The 18,627-nt window shown below is 43.4% G+C and overlaps 1 protein-coding gene across 14 annotated transcripts in view; it reads right to left on the reverse strand.

Moving 5' to 3' along the window:
* EXOC1 (exocyst complex component 1) overlaps positions 1–18,627 on the reverse strand; it is a 330,473-nt gene that overhangs the window by 183,167 nt on the left and 128,679 nt on the right. For all 14 annotated transcript variants that reach the window (XM_085642066.1, XM_085642062.1, XM_085642061.1 and 11 more), the window contains one exon: positions 17,481–17,668. In XM_085642066.1, the coding sequence (XP_085498192.1) occupies positions 17,481–17,668 (188 nt within the window). The remainder of the gene's footprint in view (positions 1–17,480; positions 17,669–18,627) is intronic.

The raw sequence follows: 18,627 nt of genomic DNA on the forward strand, positions 1-18,627 counted from the left end.
CCATCAGACTAGAAGGAGGGATATCTCATCAAGATCCCCAAGAAAGGTGACCTGAGTAACTGTATAAACTACAGAGATATAATTCTTCTATCAACATCATGCAAAGTGTTCAACAGAGTCATCCTGAACAGAATGAAGGATTAAGTGGATGCTCAGTTGCAAAACCAGCAAGCTATTTTCCGCAAAGATAGATCCAAGGCAGACAAGACTGTGCATCATCATGGAGAAGTCGATGGAATGGAACTACCCCCTCTACGTCAACTTCATCAACTATGAGAAGCCATTAGACAGGATGGACAGAGACCCTTGGAAACTCCTCCGCCCCTACTGTATGCCAGATAAACCTGTAAGAATCATCAGGAACTCTTAAGCGGTAATGACCTGCAAGATAGTCCATGGAGGACAATTCACAGAAGTCTTCCAAATGAGGACCGGAGTCCACCAGGGCTGTTTGCTCTCGCCTTTTCTTTTCCTGCTGGATATGGACTGGATCATGAAGACATCAACAGTAGGGAGGGGAAATGGAATCTAGTGGACACCTTGGACACAGCTTAACAACCTGAACTTTGCAGACAATCTGGCCCTACTGTCCCATATCCATCAGCAGATGCAAGAGAAGGCCAAAAATGTAGCAGCCACATTGGCACAACTTAGCCTTAACATCAGGAGAAAAACCAAGATCCTGAAGACCAACACTGCCAGCATAGCTGCAGTCTTTCTTGCAGGTGATGCACTGGAAAAGGTTGAGAACTTCACCTACCTGGGCAGTGTCACAGACTAGCAGGGAGGAACAGACGCCAAACTCAAGACAAGAATTGGTGAAGCAAGTGCCACCTTCATTCAGCTAAAAAAAGATTTGGAGATCCAAGGACCTAACGTGACAAACCTAGATCAGGATTTTTAACAGCAACGTAAAATCAGTCCTTCTTTATGGAGCAGAAACTTGGAGGACAACAGTGACCACCACCAACAATGTCCAGACCTTCAGCAACATCTGTCTGAAGAAAATCCTCTAGATCTGCTGGACTAACACCATCAGCAACAACGACTTAGGGCATCAGACTTTCCAACTCGCGGCCCATGAAGAAATTTTGAAAAGATGCTGGGGATGGATAGGTCACACCCTCCGTAAGCCCTCATCAAACACCACCGGGCAAGCCTTGACCTGAAACCCTCAAGGGAAAAGAAAAAGAGAAAGACCAAGAAACCCCTGGCACCGAGGCCTTGAAGGAGATGGACTACACCTGGAATCAGACTTAAAGAAAAGCCCTAAACAAAGATGGCTGGAGAGTCCTGGTTGACAGCCAATACCCCAGGAAGGCTAGTAGACCTAAGTAAGTACTGGTAGTTACTCAGGCCGCATCCCAGTCCATTGTTATTTTGCACACCATGCCAACTCAGTTTGACCCAGCCATGTGCAAATAAGTCTTGATCCCGCTCCAATGGAAACAGCCCAGCCCAAACTGCAAGGCCAGGTCCTCCCTGAACCAGAATACAAGCAACCCTGGACCGTTTTCTCTGTAGTTAGGGCATTTACCAGGTATAGTTGGGGCTAATGACTAATGTCTGGGAATACCCATCCCACTAAGGGCAAAACACTAAAGTATACAAAAATGTTATGGATGTAATGCTTGAATTAATCTAAGCCATTGGTAATTACCAGGCAGTAATGGAGGATGCGAAGGATCATGCTTACAACCAGCTAAAATTAATGGATTAATCAACTCGAAAGAAACAGAAAGTGATGTTGACTGTGTTTCAATTGCTGACTAGTTTAATTTGATTAATTGTGTATTTTAGTATTTATAGAATAATCAGAGGGGGGAAGTTGTTGGGAATGTTCGTGTGTTTATATTTTTGTGCATATTAACAACGTGCTGAATGTATTATCACACCTGATTACACATGTACACACTGATATAGCACTGTTGTCTTTGGAACAAAATCTCTATTGGGTAGAAGTATGTTTTTCTGACCCTTGTTAACTAGGCCTCAATTTAGGCTTAATTGCCATCTTTTTCAAAATAGATGTCACCCTAGTCACTGTAGTCTTCCCCATTCATGGTTCACTGCCTGTTTCTGCAGCACGTAGTCAAGTACATATTAACATTGTCATTGTTCATGGTGTCTTTGATGAACTTTCCCTGCCTCAGTCACAAGTCACAAGACTGCAACTATGCTTTCAAGGTCGCTAGATGACTATGCCCTATTCATTCTTATAATACACGGCTGTTTATGTAACTAGTTTGTTCAAGTATATCCGTATGACATTAGCATAGAGAGGGCAGAATAATTACTTCTGTATTGAGAATGTGGATTATTTGTAAGTGGGGATATTCACCCTTGTGCTGTATAAATACCACAATCACTAATAGGTCCACTCAAGTAATTTGATCCTAGCTCTACCCTTGGTAGCTTGGCAAACGAACAGTCAGGCATGTGTTAACACCACCAAAACGATAACAAAACACCGATTTATATGAATAAATAAAAATGTTATCTTTAAAACAACAGCAAAATGACAAAAATCCAATGTAGGGAACCAGAGATATGAATTTGTAAAGATTTAAGTAAAAATAGTGGCAAAAGGTACTAAGCGGCAACTGAAGGTATTTGGCCTAATTACGAGTTCGGCAGTCCATCAGATCATCAAACCTGTGGTGGCGGTCCACCCGCTGTATTACGAATATGGTGGTGGAACCGCACAGGACCGCTGCAACCACCGGGATCAAGGATCCCGAGGCAGCGGCGTGGCAGTAAGAAGTCCTAATATGCTGGCAGTGCCGCTGCAGCAACACCAAGCATATTAGGAGTTCCTTCACTGCCCTAGTTTTCATGGCTGTGAGGCCGCCATGAAAACTGTGGTGGTGAAGAAACAAAGGGGTGCCTACAGGGCCCCCAGTTGCCTCCGGGCCAAGGGGTACCTTCAGGGGGGCACATGTTGTGCCCCCCTGTGTGTAGTCACCCCCTTTCCTGCACAGCATGGTGGTAGAGTTTGGCAGACCTGGAGTGGGGTGCTGGCGTAGCAGCCCTCTCCAGGACTGCCAAACTCATAATCAGGCCTTAAATCACAACTATAGGCTGACTGCGATGAAGCGCAGGCCAGGGACAGGAGCAAGTTAGGCCTACTGAGTACTGTACCTTATGTTTTTGGTGTGTGGTCTGCACGGTGTTGCTTTAAGAGGCTTCACATTATCCAGCGCTGGTTCCAAGGTGCTGCAAGGGCTGCTATGCAAGGTTAGGAGTCAAGTTGAATTGTGCTACGTCTGTTGAAATGAAGCTGTGCGGTGAGGCTTTGCGTCGACTCACGTCAGTCCAGTTGAAGCTGGGCGGCGAGGCCTTGCGTTGACTTGTGTCAGTTCCGATGAGGCTGGTTTTTAATTTTTTTGGGGAAATAAGATTCCTCTATCTCTGGACAAGGGTTCAGAGGCTTAGAGTTGCTACTTGGGGGCTAGGACTCATCTCATACAATGCACTTGCACAGTCCAAGGCAAGTACAGTTACAACTGGTCAACTGGAGTGCTGTTACTTTGGTTTTGCAGCCGACTTCCTCAGCTCTTTTGTATCTGTTGCTGGTCAGGGAGTCCACTCCTTTCCTTTTAGAGTGAGGCACAGTCCTTTCTTGTGGAACCCTGTGAGTGTGGCAGGTGCAGTGTTTCAGAGTGAAGTCCATGGGTCCAGTAGAGCAGACCTTCTTTTCCAGACAGTGATGCGGTGAGCTCTTAAGAGCTGCATTATGAAATGAAATGAAAAGTGCGGTTTATATAGGGCAACTGTCACTCCTGACGGAGTCTCCTAGCGCTGCAGATAACTAGAACCGGCTGTAACAATATAGGCTAAATCAGGGCCAGAGAGCAGACATCTGTTAGTTCGAAGATCCAAGTCTTAAGGGCTCTTCTAAACGGATCTTCCCATTGGATCGCTCTCAGTTCCTTTGGCAAACTATTCCATGCCTTTGCGCCCAAGACCGTTGCTGATTTCCCTCCTTTGGTTGACAATTTGAACCTAGCTATAGCAAGTAGATTTGCAGAGCTAGATCTGAGTGTCCTTGTTGTGGTATATGATTTAAATCTATTGGAGAGATAAGCAGGGCCTAAACCGCGAGATGCTCTAAAGGTTGTCAACAACAATTTGAACAAGATTCTTTTATGGATCGGGAGCCAGTGTAGGGTCTTCAATGCGGCAGAGGCAGACGCTCTACGTGGAAACACTAGGACCAATCTGGCTGTTGCATGCTTAACTACTTGAAGTTTCCTCAAGGAAGCCTTATTCATCCCTGCAAGGAGGCTATTACAGTAGTCTAGCCGTGATAATATAAGAGCTACTGTTACCGTTTTCCTTGCTGCAAGCGGGATGAGATTGACATTTTTTTTCAATGTTTTAATGAGGCCGAAACAGGTCCCTGTTAATTTTGAGACATGGGTTTGAATGAAAGGGAAGAGTCAAACAGTACTCCCAGATTTTTTGCGACCTCAACCGTTGAAGGAGGGGCTGCAGTGTCATCTGGCCACCAGGCTTTGGGTTGGAACAAATTATTTTTACCAATAGGAAGGATTTCTTTTTTATCAGTATTACAGCAGAGATGGTTGTTATCATCCATTTAATGACTGCCGTAAAACAAGCTTTGAAATTTTTCTTGAGCTTTCGTCGATTTCTCTTGTAATGACAGCATGAGTTGGGTATCGTCAGCATAAGATGTAATTTAGATCCCAAAGGACGAGATCAATGAGATGAGTGGAGCCATATATATATATTAAACAACAGAGGACTAAGAGAAGCCCCCTGTGGGACACCCGTAGATACAATATGTTCAGATGATAGACAAGAACCCAGAGAGACAACCTGCTTTCTATTTGACAGGAAGGATGTAATCCATGCCAATGCCAAGTTGGAAATGCCACATGATCTTAGGATGGCTAGTAGGATGTCATGGGAGATGGTATCAAAAGCGGCAGACAAATCCAAAAGGATCAGGACTGCCTTCCTGCCACTATCCGTTATGAATTTTAGGGTGTCTGATATCTCGAGTAAAGCTGACTCTGTCAAATGTTTTGGGTGAAATCCAGACTGGCAGGGATGAAAAATAGATGTAGACTCAGCAAAGCTGGAGAGTTGTTTGTAGACTATTCTCTCTGTGATCTTACCCAAGATTGCTAAAAGGGATATAGGCCTATAGTTAGACAGATTAGATGATTCAACATTCTGTTTTTTCTTGAGGGGCTTCACAATAGCAAATTTCCATTCATCGGGTACTATGCCCAAGGCTAGGGAGGAATTCACTATTCTGTTGATCAGCGGATTCACAACATCAATAATATGATGTAAGAGAATTGGAGGACATGCGTCCAATGGTGAACCTGATTTACAGGTTAATATAGCCTCTTTCGTTTGAACTAATGTGGCAGTTTGAAATGATTGAAGGACGGGACAGTCCATTCCATGGTCTAGTATTTTTTCATTGGCCAGGTCCTGTGGTCTAAAAGTCTCAAAATTCTTTTGAATATTCTTAACCTTATTTTCAAAGTAAAGTGCAATTTCATTACAAAGTGTAGATGAACATTGGAAAAAGATGGCGACTGAGTAACTGGCTGCCTGATGCAGCTCCGCCGATCGGACCCTCTGGCTGACAACAAACAGATGGCAAACCAAAACAAATATGCCAAACTCGCGCTGAGCCTCATTTAAATCACAAATGTCAAACGAACTTCACCGTATAGAGTCGGGCATCCTGGGAATCGTGGTGATATCGGCGTGCTTGGGTGAGAGACAGCAGGCCCACGAGGTGCAGGGACGCCCACCCGTGACTTCAAGGAAGAATCAATCGGCTCCAGCATCTCCGTCCTACATCACCCTGCGGCGGCCCGCAACGGAGCGCAGCCTCAACGTGATCCTATCGACTCTCCTTCGGCTCCTGACCTGCGCAAGCACCGAGAGTGGCGCGCTCCTCTACAACCGGGTCCTCATCAGGAAGCAGAGACAGCCGATACACCGGACTCTGGGAAAGTCAGGCAAGCAACAGAAAATGACAGGGAGGAGGAGCAAAACAACTAAATCGGTTAAAGGCAGGAATATTAATATTACATCTCCCTTCTCCTCCTTTGATGCACAGTCAAACCTTTCAGAAGCGAGGCAGAGGCGCCCAGAAACTCGTGGTGCCAATAACAAAGAGCTAGTAGAAAAAGGGAAATCTCCTGACACGACTGACCCTGCACTCAACCAATTAAAAAAAAACACTAGTCAAAAACTGAGGCACCACAATGTTAAGCAAGGTCATGGGCATGGCTCTCAGCCTCTAATCTCTAATATCTTTTGCTCTAGCACAGGGAAAGAAAGTAGAGCTGGGGGACTGATATCAGGGAGCTCGCAGGACCCCCAAGAAAGTTTGCAGAAACCTCTCGGAGACTCAACAGCAATATTAGCTCTAGACATCGATCCAACCACAACAAACTCTACACCATTAGAAAATTCAGAGGCAGACAGAGGAGCTGGGGGAGTGGTCTTAGAAACTCTTGAGGGTGGATCTGGGCAAATAGAGAACGTGCTTCTAGCAGATTTACAAGACCCAGATATAAGAACGACCGAAACAGAACCTATTGCTAAAGAACCTCCAAAATCGGATGACATATCACAAGGGAACTCAGAGGATGGGCCAGATCTACAGTCAAAGTCATCGGGGAAGAAGGATAAAACTATGTCTGTGACCGATGAATCCGAGCTATATGAGACCGGCCTCTCTACATCCAGTGATGGCTCAGGAAATGAGTGAGGACACAGTACGGATTCTGAGGCAGTTTGGCAAACTGCCGCGCAAAAGGGGAAATCATGGGACAAAAAGAAAAGACTAAGTAGACGCAGGAGTGGGGGAAATTCAGATCACGGAAGCAATCCTGAACTCAGGTGGGACTACTCATCGTCTCAATTAACGACTCCCTCGGAAGGCACCGTATGCTCCGGCGTAAATTCTTCACTAAAAGGGGTAACTGGGGCCAATAATGTCAGAGGCAAGGGTGATCCCACCTTGGCAGAAATTCTACATTCCATCAAGAGCTTCCAAGAAGAAGTTAAAACAGACAATAGTAGAAATAGGCAAGCCACACAAAAAATACAAGGCGCAATTAGGAAAGTGGGTCGTACTTGTGCCGAGATCGCTGACAGAATGACGTCCGTCGAAGCACGCACAGAAAATCTTGAGAAAGATGTTTCCTCTCTGAAAACTCAGGGGGAAGAACATGAAGGAATAGTCAAAGATTTAATGATGAAGCTCGAGGAACAAGAAAACAGAATGCGGCGCAATAACCTACGCTTTCTCGGGATTACGGAAGGAGTCGAGGGGAATGATCCTAGGTCCTATATGATCTCGTTATTGAAAGCCACATTTCCCGAGATTCAGCACTGGGACTTGGAGAAAGAGATACAGAGAGTACATTGCTTCCCACTATCAATACCCAAACGCCCACAAGCTCCAACTCAATACCCTCGCACCATGCTAGTCTTTTTTGGAAACTTTCTACTACGCCAGATACTTTTTGATCTAGCAAGGCCAACAATTAAGAGGGAATTCAATGGAGTCACGTTTTTTACCAGACCCGATTTTTCCCATGCTACAGTGGAACGTAGGTGGAGGCTAAGACAACTCTTCACCCCGTTTCAACAAGCAGGAGCAACAGTATATTTACAAAATCCGGCACGCCTTAAAATTATCTTCAAGGGTGTTACACGCAGTTTCACTTCTGAAATCCAGGCCCAATCCTACCTCCAGGAGATTACTGAATCTACCAGAGACACAAACAGACATTAATAGGGAGCTGGGAAGGACTGAGACCTTCAGGAAACTTTACTAGAATGTCTTTAAAATCCCTTAGGATAATTTAATGGGAAAGGGGTCAATCCAAGGTGACGGAATTAGCAAGGCATTAAAAAAAAAAAAAAAAAAAAAAAAGAGGAAGCCAGCACAAATGGGGTGGTCAGCTTGGGGAAGGGGATCCGATCGGTGGGGTCCATGGGTCCTAATTGCTCAGACGCCCTCATCCTGGCTCTGCCGAGCCAGGTAGTTCCATTGGCAGGCGGAGGGTGGGGGGAGGGTCTCCAAGGGGTTGTAAATGGGGGGGAAGGGCAAGGGAGGGGGTTGGTACCAAGAGCTTTGTTCTGTGGTCGTATTGTATTTTCCGCTCTTTTTTTTTTTTTCTCCAACGTGGTTTTTTTATTTTTTATTATTCTTTGCTTTTTGTTTTAGTCAGGGGATCAAGTGAAGTCGAGCAATCTAGAGGTTTGAATGAGTAAATTACGTATAGCAACCATTAATATCTGTGGCCTAAACGATTCAAAGAAACGTCGTGACACTACAATTGCGCTTAGATTTCTTAAAGCAGATATCGTATGCCTCCAGGAGACACACATTGATAGGACACAGATACACTTATTAGGAACACTTGGCTATACAGTAATTGGGGCTACAACACAAAATACTAGGACACGGGGGTGGCAATACTTAGTGCCAAAGGATCACTTCAATTTACACGCACGTCTACTGATCAAAACGGAAGGTGGGTTATCACAGAATGTCGCAGGGAAAATGGCGAATCCATCACCATTTGTGTGATCTACGGTAATGTAAATGATGACCCTCAAATTTTTGACTATTTGAATAATGAGTTGGCCGAGTGGCCTCTACCAAGCATTATCTGCGGAGACTTTAATATAAATCTTCCGGCAAATCAAGATATACTCGCAGATAAAAATTGGAGCTACAATGGTAGAACCCAAGGTCTTTAAGGCCTTGAGGGCCTTATGCCAAGAACAGGCACTAACGGATATTTGGCACTCACAACATCCTACGGATCCAGGTCACACTTTCTATTCCTTCCCTCATAATAAATTGGTGAGATTGGATTATTTCTTCACATCACATTCCATTCTTCACTAATGCACTGTAGAAAAGACCCCACGCATCATCTCGGATCATAACCCCTTAGTTCTAGAGATTAGAGGTGAAACTATAGTTAATCGGGATATGGCTAGTTGGACTTTTGAAAGGTCTCTATTGCTAAATGAGGATTACTGTAAACATATGAGGCAATGGCTCCCCCAATTTATTAGGGAAAATCTCGGCAGTACTAAGATTGAAGTGGTCTGGGATGCATTGAAAGCTGCAATTAGGGGAGAGACACTGAGTTTCTCACTTGCCTCAAATAGAAAAAAAACGCCAAATACTAGAAACTCTACAAACTCAACTGGCAGCCGCAGAAGAAAATTTAATTACGGCACATAGAGATGGCATCGACCCTACTGATGTCTTGGCCAAATTAATGACAGCCAAATCGGCAGTTATGGAAGTAATAGCCAAAAAAGCTGTAGAAAGACTCGAAATTTGGAGAAAGGAGGCATATGAGTGTAGCGAACAGGTCGGACATCACCTTGCAGTCAGGGCCAGATTAAAAACCACGAGAAATATTATTAATTCAGTGTTTGATGCCACCCAGGCCATAATCTCAGATCCTGCAGGCATTCGGAAAGTGTTCTTGTCGTATTATCAGGATTTGTATCAGGAAACTACCAAAACCTCCACAACAGATATTATGAACTATCTTAATCGGATCTTATTTGAACAGTTATCACAAGATGACCAGATTCAACTAGAGGAGCCCCCCCAATGTGTCGAGGCTCTGCTATGCATTAATAGTCTCCCCAATGGTAAAGCTACTGGATTAGATAATATTCCAGCAGAATATTATAAAAAATTCGCTGTAGAGTTAAAAGAGGCAATGTTTCCCTTATTTATGCATGTTTTTAAGGGAGGGAACCCACCTGCATCATGGTCCCAAGCAAAAATTGTTGTTTTTTTGAAAAAACACAAACCAGCTCAGGATCCCGCATCCTATCGCCCGATTACATTAATAAACTCGGATAACAAAATCTATTCCAAAATGCTAGCGGTACGATTATCTGGGGTAATTCATAAGGTTATATCACCAAGGCAACACGGATTTATTCCAGGACGCAGCACCACAGATCATATCAGGAGAACCATCTCACTTTTAGATGCAGCGCATATATCTAGGGACCCCATAGCACTTATTCTACTTGACGCCGAGAAGGCCTTTGACAGAGTCTCCTGGCCTTTTCTTTGGGAGTCTCTGTCCCCGACTCATTCAGGCATTTAAGATGCTATATTTCCAACCTACCGCAAAGCTATTTATAAATGGAACATTTACTGAGACATTTAAAATAACTCGAGGCACACGTCAAGGATATCCTAGTTCACCTCTTATTTGCGGTATACATTGACCCCTTCTTACGAGTATTGGAAGGTAATCAAAGGATTAGCCCAATCATTACTCAAGGTTGGGAAACAAAAGTATTGGCTTACGCAGACGATATTGCGCTTGTAACGCCAAATCCCGTAATGTCAATGGCGGAAGTTGAGCTAGAGGCGAAGAAATTTGGACGTCTGTCAGGCTACTCCCTCAATAGAGCTAAAACCCAGATCGTTTGTAAAAATATTAGTATGGGGGATGATATTAGACAGGTGGAGAGAGCCACATATCTGGGAATTGATATTATGACTAATGTTGAAAAATTAGTCGAGTCTAATATCGACCCCCTGATAGATAAAATTAAACCTGAGTTAAGCCGATTAAATAACTTACATCTTTCTATAATCGGGAGATGCAATATCATTAAAATGCTCTTTTTTCCCAAATTTATCTACCTTATGAGGGCTATCCCGCTAGAATTCAGCAACAATTGCTTAAAAAAGATTGAGGATCTGTATTCTGGGTTTATCTGGTCCTACGCAAAATCTAGGAGAGCATAGAAGTTCCTCTCCTTACCAAAGGACAGGGGAGGTTTGGCTCTGCCAAATATTAGACTGTATTATTGGGAAACTACTCTCTTGTATAATTACACCCTTTTATCCGATAAACCAATCGATGACCTTCCAGAAAGTATTCCCACACCTATTGAACTTATAATGGGCAAAGATGCCTGGGGCTGGGCTTGGAGATTTTTAAATGATTCTCATTACGAAAAAGTACGGTTTAAGACACTGGCCGTTGGATATAAAATCATGAAAGCAGTTAGGAAACTGATAGGACTTGGACGCTTGAATTATTACACTCCGATCGATAAAAACCCTAATTTACCTGAAATTTTTAAAGATTCAGTAATCAAGAAATGGTTAGACAATGGCTTGACCAAACTTGGTGATTTTTATTCCCTCACTGGTTTAGTTTCTTTTGAGACACTCAAAGAACAATATGCACTAGACTGGAGGGATTTTTTCAAATATCTGCAACTCCGCGACTTCTTAGGTAGGAAATGTGGTGGCCCATCAGGTTTCGTCAATAATCCTATCATAGACAAGCTGAGAAAGAACCATTCATCTATAGGAATTATATACAACTCCCTCAATTCCCTAATGATTGATGACTTGGGACAGCGGGCTTCTAAATGGAAAGAGGAAATTGGTATCACAGAAGATCTATTTTTACATTCAACCGAATTAGCACAGAAAATACTTATACCAGCACGGCTTCAGGCGCAGTACTATAAAACTTGCTTCTCACTTTATTATACGCCGAAAAAGATTGCTAAATGGGGAAATGGAAAGGGGACTTTATGCCCACGCTGTGCTACGTCTCAGGCGGATCTGGATCATATGCTAGCTTCCTGCGTCACACTTAATGTTTTAAAATTCGACATAACTAAATTCTTCAAAGAAATATTAGGTAGGGATGTAAGTCTTTCTTCTGCCTTGATCTGTCTAGGGGTAGATCGGGAGGTCCAAGGAAAACTAGGAGAACAACTGATTTTCATAGGCATGGCCGTATATAGACTCACTCTAACCTCAGCCTGGCTAGATCTAACTCCCCCTGGATTTCATCAATGGCTAACTCGACTAGTGTCGAACTACAACTTTGAAAAAGCTATATATGAAAAAAGAGGGATCCAATATCGAGCAAAAGGTTTAAAGATATGGGAACCGCTGACCAGATGGCTCGAAAGGTGAATGGACGGCCAACCCTGGGGGGGTGGAGGGAGGGAAGGGTGGAGGGTAAAAAGTCATAAAAATGTGCATGAAAGAACGATATACGAAAACTTGTAGGACACAAGACTATCTTTTTTTTTTCTTACTTTCAATGGAGTTTTGCGTCTAATGGCATACAGTATAATGTATTCGGCTATTTAAGTATATCATTTTTTTTTGTATGCAAACTACAAATTTAAGATGTAAAATATAACAGCGTTATCATGCACAAAATAAAAAATTGTTTAAAAAACAAAACAACAAAGTGTAGATGACGGAGGGATCACAGAGTGTAAAGCTTTAGGATCTGTGGAAGATTTTACAATTTTAAATATTTCTTTTTGACTATGCTTTGCCATGATGATTCGATTGTGAAAATATTCTTTTTTAGCAGCTTTAATAGCCAAATTATATTGTTTCCTAAATGATTTTAAAATTTGCAAGTTAGTTACTTCATATCCCCTTCGCCACTTGCGTTCAAGCTGTTTACTATGCAGATGGAGATCCGCCAGGTCTTTTGAGAACCAGGGGTCGTTGTGGTTTTTCCTTTTAGAAGCACGAATACCGCCTTTAGGGGGGTCTAATTTGTTCCCTATGGATGTTAACCAGTTGTGCAGTCTAACCGAGTCCTCTCCTGGTTCCCCCATGAGTGTTGGCACCGTATCTTGAGCTGTTGCTAATAAGAGGGGGTTAGAAACTAAAGACTGCCATTTCCGTCCAGGTATGCCCGTAATATTACTGTTACTTATGCCTACACTAACCTTTTGAGGAATTGGAAAGACGAAAGGGATAAAGCTATGGTCAGACCACGCCTGTGGAATTGGATTTCCGATCTGAAATGACCTAAAATTAGTGCAAACCGTGTCCAACGTATGCCCTGCACAATGTGTTGGTCCTTGAGCAACTTGTTTCAGGCCCAGTAGGGTGACCGCTTCCAGAAAAGATGAAACTCCTGGGCTATTATCACATTCCAGGTGTAGGTGGGCGTCCCCAAGCAGTGAACAATTAAAATTATATATCCCTCATTTCTGGGCTTGACGGAGGGGCACCTTAACCAATAGAAAATAAGATAGCTCCCTTTAGTATGACCACTTCCTGTGAAGAGTGGCAAACTTCTAGCCCAAAATACGACATTCTCCCAAAAATCAAAATGGAGACATTCTCTTCTTGAAGTCTGCGTAACCCAACCCAGAGGGGTGACTAACAACTGACTAGGCTCCCCTTCTAGCCCCTCTCCTAACCTAATTAGGGGGGGGCTCACATCTAGCTACATATTAAGGAAGTGGGGGTGGCCTGAGTCCTGTGACATCTGTTTTCTGCAGAGGCTCCTGCCTTTGAAGTCCAGCTTATCTACCGAAAACCCTTCCTCTACCCAGCGTTTCTAGGAAGGAGATCTCTTCCCACAGAATGGCTGTTTTGTTGCAGCCTCAGACCTCTTCACTCGGTGAGCAGCTTGGGTCAGGATGGCAAAGGCTGACGAATTACAAGAAGCTGCTACAAGTCTGCTTTAGGGAACTTCATGGTAGTAAGTTTTAAAACTACTTTCCTGTAATAGGTGTATTGAATCCGACCTTGGTAAGTTGTTGGACTTAATGTAACTATTAATTTGATCCTTTGAATGAGATGGCTAGCTAGCTCCAATCCAAAGTTACACTTTATTATATTTAATAAAGTCCTCCCTATGTTAACCTATGGGGCTAGCAGCACTACCAAAGGATGTTTTTCCCTGCTAGGGTATATAAATTATACTTTATATTGTCCCTGCATTTTATAACTATGCACCTTACCCTTGGGGCACCAAGGGTAGCCCTTGGGGGAGACTTATAAGTAATAAAAAGGTAGTTTAATTTCAAAGTCGAAATCGGGTACAGTTTTATTTTAAAGGCAGCCTGCAAGCAGGCCTGGATTTAAAGTGACAGCAGACACCACAGCAGAGCACACTTAAGTGCATAAAGGCCACTGGGGTCTCTACCCCTTTATGACCTATCATTTGCTAGGGACTTAAAGATAGGCTGTGCTTACCAATTAGAAATATACCAATCAGCATATACCTTTAGAGAATAGAGCACTGGGCCTGGTTAGCAGAGCACACAGCATTTTCAGATTCAGTATCCACCAGCATAAGTCCAAAAATGAGGGGTGATCAGGGCAAAAATTATGACTTTCCCACATAGTGGGTTGGTGCTTAGAGCTAACGCACTTTGACATTTTAGAAGATTGTGCTCTGATTTGATCATGAAATGATCCATTTGCTCACACCACATTGCTTCTTCAGTTCTGTTAATTTCATATGTGAAAATAATGCATACAAACGCTCGATTTTAGAGAGTGTGCTGCCAGACGCCGCACGGATCCAAGACTCCCTTGTTGCGGTACAAAACACCCAGGTTCTTTCTCCTGAGTACTGCATGGAACTTGAGGGAGATGTACACCTTGTGAAGGTACTTGCAGTCATCTCCAGGCTTAAACCCAGAAAAACTCCCGGGCCTAACAGCCTCCAAGACTATTTTTTTTAAATGTATGCAAGCCTTTTGGGATCACATCTCCTGAATATGTTTAGGGAGGCAAGAGATGAGGGGGCACTACCACCGGACCTCCAATGTGAAACTATAACAGTAATGCATTAAGAGCGCAAAGCTAGGACCCGCAGCGATGCATATCTCCACAATCTTGGCAACCAGACTGACCACGGTCATAACTTCATCGATCCATGGGGATCAGTCAGGCTTCATGTCAAGCAGATCTACCTGCCTCAACCTGCGTTGCCTCCACGACTGGCTAGCAGAAGTCTGTGGCAAGCCAACACAGCACCGTTTTCTCTCACTGGATGCAGAGAAAGCTTTTGATACTAGCCATTGCCCCTACCTACAAAACACGCTGGAAAAATTCAGATTTGATCTGAAATTCCGGCATTGGGTGGCACTACAATACCACGCCCGGATGGCCATGCGAACCCACATGAGGAAAATATCTCATTATATGCAGATGACCTACTCCTCTATGCCACGGAACCGTAAGCTACGCTTCCAGTAATCTTTAAGACTATAAACCTATTTGCCGGATATTTGGGCTACACAATAAATTGGGAAAATCAGTGCTTTATGACCCACATAACCTCCAAGATACAGCTGCCCTCCCGGACCGAATGTGGGTGGAAGCAATGAGTTTTAAATACCCAGGCATTCAGGTCACACCCGATAGGGATTTGTGTCTGGCTGCTAACCTTGGGAAAGTCTTTGGGGCCTTTCGGGATGACGCAGAGTGTTTGGTGACAGCTCCCTCTGATGATACAGGGAAGAGCCACTATCTTTAAGATGATCACCCTCCCCAAGTTATTGTACGGTCTCCAAAACACTTACCACACGATTGCGGAGGAGCTGTCAAATAAAATAGACAGCAATGTGCTGCTGCTCCTCTGGGATGGATGGCACCCTAGGATGACATTGCGGACGCTTCCGGGGAATTCCTATAACTGGTAATATCACTACCAGAATTTCGGGCCTACTTTTGAGTGGCACACCTGATACCTATCAAAGATTGGTTCTATGCGGGGCAAAACCACCCCCACATATCTGCTTGAGAGGGCCTGGTACCTGTTGCGCTCTCCCCTCCATTTTATCCATGAGGGTGCTGGCTCAGGTAGGCTGTTGCTGGCTTTCAAAACACTGGGATGGACATCAAAGGTCACTAAGGAAACACCGCCATGGGAAGAGGGTATGATGAAAGAAATGAGGAAGCTGTGCAGTTTTAGCCCGTGGGAGCTCATTGGCATCTCAAAGGCGGGGAGATGTGTAGAAGAGTAGGACCCTTATGCCTTTCACTTCTTTGCAGAGAGACTAGGACCTTCACCCTATTTAATATTTGAAGATTGCTTAGCTCGGTCACGCATGGATGGCGGAGGAGCAGGACAAGATGGACATTCTGCAATACGCCCCGCTTGAGGGACGGTTAATTATGGAGGAACTTGGCGCTAAGGACGTTTCCTAAACCTACAAAACTATTAACAATAATATTCCAGATAGCCTGGGTGCACTTCAGGGGCGATGGGAGGCTGAACTTCGGAACTGGATGATATTGATTGGGTGGCGGCCTTGATGCATCTCAGGGAGGTGGTGATCAAGTCTCTGTTATGTCTCATGCAGTTTAAGGTGCTCCACCGCGTCTACTATGAATATGTATATGGCGGCACAGAGAGTTACTTATAAGAGCAGAGGTTGTCCCTTAAAGCTTAAAAAAGTATGGAGGCCCTGGATGCGATACTACAATTTGGGATGAGAGGATGGAGAGGCTGTTGGCCAGGATCTGGGTGGGGATGATGCAGGGGGGGCTAGGGGTTCTGGCCGTGGAGGGTTCTTGAGCTGAGAGCCTTGTAGAGAACTGTTCGTCCTGACACCAATGAGTTCTTTGTGTTGGGACCAAAATGTGAATCCGAGGCTCCCTTGCTCTTATTGTGTCGCAGATGTGGCTATGGGATTGACACACTGGACTCATTCATAATATGCACACTAACAGTATTGTTGTGGTTGCTCCATCTTGTTTTCTTTTCATTCTCATACTTGTTTTTCCAACAAAATCTCAATTACAAAGATATATATTTTTAAAAGATCGATTGTAGGGTGGAGCTAGAGATTTTTCGGTTCTACTAGTGATGCTGTCCTTTTCACTCTTGATTTTGTTGCCCATTTGGGTCTTCGACTAATCTTTGATTTTGCATTTCTCGGTATTGCCCTGTTAATTTAGAGCCTTCATTTTACTTATTAATTTTGTAATAAAAGCCTTCAACTATTCCACTGACTTGAACTCAGTTATTGAGTAGGCCTTTTACGTAATTCATTGTTTTTTCTGATATTTAGATGTTTTGGGAGATGCCTTAACTTGGGACATACTGCCTCATGAAACTGAGGTCTAACACCATCTCGGATCCATTAGATTGTGGCCATTCTGATTGAAGAAACTTTTGGGGTGTCAAGATTGCATGGGATCCCTCTTGCCCAAAGTGTCAATTTAATTTAACCTTAAGGTTTGTGAATGATCGCTACTTGTTACAAACATGATTTTCAGTGTTCTTCTTTACATTATTAAATGTCCTCAGAAAATACCAATAAAATATATATTTTTTTAAATGATACGTGGAATCGTTGGAAGGACTATACCAAATCTTTAGGTGCAGAAGACTAGACTAGCAAGCTTAGAACTTGTTTTATGCCCAGACTTACTTTCCTAATATTATAAAAGCCCCAATTTCAAATGAATGGAATGGTCATAATTCACTACACAACATGCACAGTGATTATTCAAAAAAAGTGTAATTGTCATCTGTGAGATCAATCTAATCTTTTTTAGAAAAAAATAACTTCAAGACATCTCATTTGCATTCATATTAAATTCAACTAAACATAGCTAAGACCATGGCGATATTTAGAACTGCCCTCCATGCATGAAAATTCATACGTACCCCATCTAGCACCTGCAGCTCTCTGGAAAGCTTCTCTGCAAAGGCCTCAGCGTTCGAGATGGCATACTCACAGCCCTCCATCATTATTTCAATATCTTGTTCTTCCCTAGCATTTAGCTCTTGGTATTCGTCCACTGCTTCTTCATCCCCTCCTGCGACACTCTGATTCTCCCCACTTGGCTCCGATTCTTATACAGAAGGAAAAATGTAAAGGTTAAAACTCAGTGTACATTTAAACAAAGAACTTATGAATATATAACAAGTGCAGTTTGGAATAAGCCTAATTTCTCATTTTCCAAAGCACAATTGATCAGTTCTAGCAATCAAATATAGGGTACAGGAAGCTGGACTCTAAAGAAAGCGGGCACACAAGCATTTCTACACACAAGCACTTTACTGGGAGAATTTGGTGGCTCTCACACTAAAGATTGTTAGACATATTGAAAAGCTTTCCATTTAACCATTAGAGACTGCTGTATTCCGTGCTCTGAGAGTCTTTATCTATCTTATACCTTACATTTAATTCACAGTTTATCCTGAGCATCACTCCATATATATAAATCACAGTCCAATCCGTCCTTGTTCCAACTGCGTTGTTTTTATTCCATCAGTGCTTTTAAGGGTCTTCTCCAGATGCACATCTATCCACACCTTCTTCAAATGCACATATAGCCAACACGTGTTCGTCAGGTAGGATGCGTTTGCATCTCTGACTTCATCAGGGCTTAACCACGTTTTTCCGTTTTAGAAAGCACAACACTCGTCGGAGAGTAGGCTGCAATCTACCATCTCCCAACTACTTATCGGCGTTTCGCACGCCGGTTGACGAGTTTGGAGTACTCTCTACTCTTCATAGTCTGAGAAATGACTTTATGATCTATGTATATTCGCCGATAAGTAGTTGGGAGATGGTAGATTGCTGCCTACTCTCCGACGAGTGTTGCGCTTTCGAAAACGGAAAAACGTGGTTAAGCCCTTTTGAAGCCAGAGATGCAAACGTATCCTACCTGACGAAACACGTGTTGGCTATATGTGCATTTGAAGAAGGCGTGGATAGATGTGCATCTGGAGAAGACGCTTAAAAGCACTGATGGAATAAAAACAACGCAGTTGGAACAAGGACGTATTGGACTGTGATTTATATATA

This window comes from Triturus cristatus, chromosome 2_2 (assembly GCF_964204655.1).
Source record: "Triturus cristatus chromosome 2_2, aTriCri1.1, whole genome shotgun sequence".
Taxonomy (NCBI): domain Eukaryota; kingdom Metazoa; phylum Chordata; class Amphibia; order Caudata; family Salamandridae; genus Triturus; species Triturus cristatus.